The 4,746-nt window shown below is 30.2% G+C and overlaps 1 protein-coding gene across 1 annotated transcript; it reads left to right on the forward strand.

The window, feature by feature from the left end:
* Nucleotides 1-8: 8 nt before the first annotated feature.
* LOC134241410 (aminopeptidase N-like) lies at nt 9-4,511 on the forward strand. Its single transcript, XM_062723465.1, has 6 exons — nt 9-107; nt 1,659-1,826; nt 2,064-2,204; nt 2,563-2,644; nt 2,945-3,018; nt 3,824-4,511. The coding sequence occupies exons 1-6, from the start codon at nt 76-78 to the stop codon at nt 3,900-3,902; spliced, it is 576 nt and encodes a 191-aa protein (XP_062579449.1). The 5' UTR covers nt 9-75; the 3' UTR covers nt 3,903-4,511.
* The last annotated feature ends 235 nt before the right edge of the window (nt 4,512-4,746 follow it).

Below are 4,746 nucleotides of genomic sequence, written 5' to 3' on the forward strand. Positions count from 1 at the left end.
AGATTCTTACGACAAACCATTTTGAAGCTAGCCTGTGATGTTGGATATAAAAAGGCAGTAGCATACGCCAGGAAAATGTTTTACCTTTGGAAAGACGAGGGGATTACGTAAGTATTCAGTTATACATTGAATGTGACCGGTCGGCAGGGGATGCTCACTCCTTCATGGCACCTGATCCAACCTCTGATGTTTGAAGTAATCTGTGTTTGATATGATATACAAATTGCACTCTTTATTTGACTTTTAAGTTATCTCCATATAATTTACTTTTAGTTGTAACACGTTATTTAATTGGGTAAAAAATTTAATCCATTTCGTATAACTTAACTTTCCTATGTCACAATGATTACGTCTTACACCCCTTGACGTTAATTTTCAAAAATGTTTAATTTGAAGGCTTTTTCTGAAAGAAAATTTTTCTTTTTGTCTACACTGAAATTAAATTATAACGTATGAAGCTTATTTCAAATTATGTTATATTATATCGTAAAGCATTAGTTGAAATAAGTTTCATTTCTTAAATGATTTTAATCTGTAAAAGCCCAGAGATAATGTACAATGTAGTAAGCTCTTTTGTCAGTAATATATTTGTACAGTCCATGGATAACTAGGTTGTCGGAATAAAAGAACCTACCTCCTTTCTTTATGCCATTGGTAAACTTTACAAATCAACTGAGAATAAGCTTGAAATTTGCTTTACCCATGTCATTCCTTTTTTAAAATAAATTAAAATCTTTGATATAATTTGGATATTAACACAACTAAGAAGCTTCTCTTCCTAAATCTATATGGTGTTCATCCAATGCTAATATTTCTATTTTAAGCCCTTCCCAATGACTATTCCTCAATGATCTTATTGGTGTTCATTCTATTTTTAGCCTGCTTATGTTTCTTTATTTAACCTACACAGTGACTTCATGTACTCGTAAGGAATCTACATGTATATGGTGTTAATTCTATTTTTAGTCTGCCCAGTGACTACTCGTCAGTGTTCGATATGGTGTTAATTTTATTTAATTAGTCTGACCAGTAACTGCTCATCAGTGGAAAACATGGTGTTAATTCTATTTTTTAGCTTGCCTTTTGACTGCTTTTCAGTAATCTATATGGTATTCTATTGTTAGCTTGCCTTTTGACTGCTTTTCAGTGATCTATATGGTATTCTATTTTTAGCCTACCCTTTGACTGCTTTTCAGTGATCTATATGGTATTCTATTTTTAGCCTGCCCTTTGACTGCTTTTCAGTGATCTATATGGTATTCTTTTTTTTAGCTTGCCCTTTGACTGCTTTTAGTGATCTATATGGTATTCTATTTTTAGCCTGCCCTTTGACTGATTTTCAGTGTTCTGTATGGTATTCTATTTTTAGCCTGCCCTTTGACTGCGTTTCAGTGATCTATATGGTATTCTATTTTTAGCCTGCCCTTTGACTGCTTTTCAGTGATCTATATGGTATTCTATTTTTAGCCTGTTCTTTGACTGCTTTTCAGTGATCTATATGGAATTCTATTTTTATCCTGCCCTTTGACTGCTTTTCAGTGATCTATATGGTATTCTGTTTTTAGTCTGCCCAGTGACTACTCCTCGGTGATCTATATGGTTTTCTATTTTTAGCCTGCCTAGTGACGTCACTAATCTATATTATTTTCTATTTGTAGCCTGCCCAGTGACTACTCCTCAGTGATCTATATGGTTGGGGTGAGGGAGGGAGGGGTGGAGGAGTGGGACTACGTCTGGAACAAGTCACAGTCCACTAACGTGGCAGTAGAGAGGGAGATGTTGATGGAAGCACTAGGACAGTCCCAGAAACCTTGGCTACTCTGGAGGTAAAATTCTTCCTCCCTTTTCTATCTATCTTCCTTTCTTTCTTCCTTTCTTTCTTTCTTCCCCTCTTTCTTTGTAACTTTTCACTTGTTCTTTCTTTTTCTGTCTTTCTTTTCAATGGCTCTTACATAACTCAATTATTTCAATTTTTTAAGAATAATTTATCCTTGCTCTATACTTGCTTTTATTATAACGTCCATCTTTTTCAATCAGATTAAATAATTTCATTCCGTGAACAGGTATGCCAACTGGATCTTTGATTCTTCGAGGATTAGAATGCAGGATGTGCGCCTCGTTATAAGTTATCTGTCAAAGCGCCCTCTGGGAAGGATGATCACTCTTCACTTACTGATGACAAAGTGGGACAGATTAAATGACCAGTAAGTTTCATCATTAAGATTTAAAAGTAGACTTAATTTATATTTAATTTTTGTTTCATATTATAATTTTGAAAAGAAAAAAATGGCAAATCAAGATATTATATTATTTACTTTTGAATCTATTAGCTTTTTAAGTTCGTTTTCATACCTAGAAGTATTGTTTGAAAAAGTTAACTGACCAAGGAACTATATGTACTTTTTGTTACATCAACTGTACATACCTGTCTAGAGTAGCATTGAAATCCTAAACATCTATATATCTGAAATTTGATTTTTATATCAAAAGCATTTAAATATGTAAGGGAAACAACGAACCAAAACATTTTTTGTGTTTGAACCAAAGATTTTGTTTATTCAGATTTGGATTTGACAATTTTCTACTGAGAGAGACAATTGCTGAAGTTACACAGTTTGTTAACTCAGAGTTTGAATATAATCAGGTAAGTAAGGACCCTGAAGCTGCAGGCCAGACATAATTTATGTCAACTTTCCTGTCATATTTTTGTGGTATTCTGAATAGTTGACTAATTTTATAATAGTTGAGAATAATAGACAATTAAATATTTACGTAAATTTCAGACAAGGACTCATCTGATGACATGTACCTTGAAAGAACACTTTTAAAACAGTGGAAAAAATTTGTTTTTCCACGACCAAAAAAAAAAGGTTAAATTATAGATATTGCATTGCATTTCCAATTTTTAAAACTAAATATGATAAAATGAATTTATCTATTTTAGTTGGCAACCTTATTTAAAGATAAACCTCCCAAGGTGGCAAAAAAGCAAACCCAGACTTCATTAGCTCTTATTAGGTGAGTTACAAACATACAGGTAAATCGTCATGTTTGTACATTAGTGATTTTATACAATACAAATGCCTCATTATGTGGGTTATCTATTATATATTACATATATCGATCAGTAATATCGCATGACGTCACAAAAATTATAGAGTTTAAATGTTAAATATTTACATTCAGTGTAAATTTATTTGGGAAATTCATTAAGAATCGATGACGTTCAAATATCTATTACGCATGCGAAACCTTGTCATTGTGCATTACAATAAAAGTAGGAACTATATGCATTTTCAATACTCTAGGAACATTAAAATGTACAATGTTCTGACTCCATTTGATAAAAAACTATAACCCCGTTAAATCAACGTAAAAATACAACAAATGTGTATTTAAAAATGTGCACTTAATTGGCATTAATGATTAACAAAATAAGCATTTGTTAAGAGGAAAAATTAGAGAATGTAAATATAAGCATTGAATTCATGTTTTTGGATGTTGTCGGTCCAATATAACACACCTGGCTAACGTGCGGTATTCAATTTTTCTGCATGGCCAGATGTGTTGAAGGACAGAAGGCATCTAAAAATATGAATTCAATGCTTAAAAGGAAACTATCCTGTAATAATTCTCGAGCAATCTTTTTGACCTTGAAAATGTTCTAAAAATATGTATGACGATTTGAATCTTTCTTCAAAATTCTTAAAAGTTTCATTATACATGTATGTACTATCTTTTAGAAGAGGCCATATGTTTTAGTCCAATGTCTTGTAGTAATTATTTTTTTCAATAAAATTTATAAATATTTGTTTTTTTTAAGGGCGAACATTAACTGGATGAATGAAAACTATGACATCATCACTGAATGGTTACGTAATCATGTGGTTGGAATGTTATGATAGCTTCTAATATAGTTGATTTACTGTGTTAACTAACTGCTTAAAAAATGCCAAATCATATGAAGAACATTTTGCAATAGTTATATGTGACATCATATTTTATAAAACTGGATGTCAAATTTTATCCTGCGTGCTAATTTGTATGTAAAAACAAAATTAAAATTTTGAGTTGTACAAGTTTTAAATTTTGAAATAGGAAATCAGTAAAATGGAAAAAATACCTTTATTAAATTGAAGTGAAGTTTATGAGATTGCTCGATTTGGTTATGTTGAAGTATTGTGTAATGATGTGTAACTTTACATATAAGACATCATATATTGTACATATAAAAGATGAGAATTTTGTTTGTGAATACTTTGTAAAGGGTGTCGTGGTCATATTTGTCGTATATAACGTTTAAAATGTATATTTTTCATAACGTAAATATTGATTTTTTCGTTCATTTTCTTTAATATCTATGTATTTACGTAACATAAAATGTATTTATTGTATATTAATATGTATTATGTATTTATTTTATATAAAATATATGTTTTTCTATTATATATAATATGTTTGAGAGATAAATTAAGGAAGAACAGACAAATATTAAAAATATAATATAATTCTTTCATAGAACATATTCTTTCCATTTAATACACAGACTAATGTAAAAGATAAAGTAATTAGCAGTATTTACGTTTTCTGAAATGTTTTTATATTTGTGAAAAATAAAATTGGGTTTACTTTTGATGTGCAATTTTTATATGATATATCAAGAATCAGAAAATAAAAAAAATTAAAAATGATACTTTTAAGTCTGATTGCTTGTTAAAATTTTCAACTTGCTTAGTTTTTAACTTA

Source organism: Saccostrea cucullata, unplaced genomic scaffold (genome assembly GCF_032062105.1).
Source record: "Saccostrea cucullata isolate Sc308-1 unplaced genomic scaffold, CSIRO_AGI_Scuc_v1 ctg21461, whole genome shotgun sequence".
NCBI classification, from domain to species: Eukaryota; Metazoa; Mollusca; class Bivalvia; order Ostreida; family Ostreidae; genus Saccostrea; species Saccostrea cuccullata.

Coding starts and splice junctions, on each gene's coding strand:
- LOC134241410 (XM_062723465.1), top strand. CDS start 76: ATGTTTTACCTTTGGAAAGACGAGGGGATTAC. Junction 1,827..2,063: donor AAACCTTGGCTACTCTGGAG/GTAAAATTCTTC, acceptor TTCCGTGAACAG/GTATGCCAACTGGATCTTTG. Junction 3,019..3,823: donor ACTTCATTAGCTCTTATTAG/GTGAGTTACAAA, acceptor GTTTTTTTTAAG/GGCGAACATTAACTGGATGA.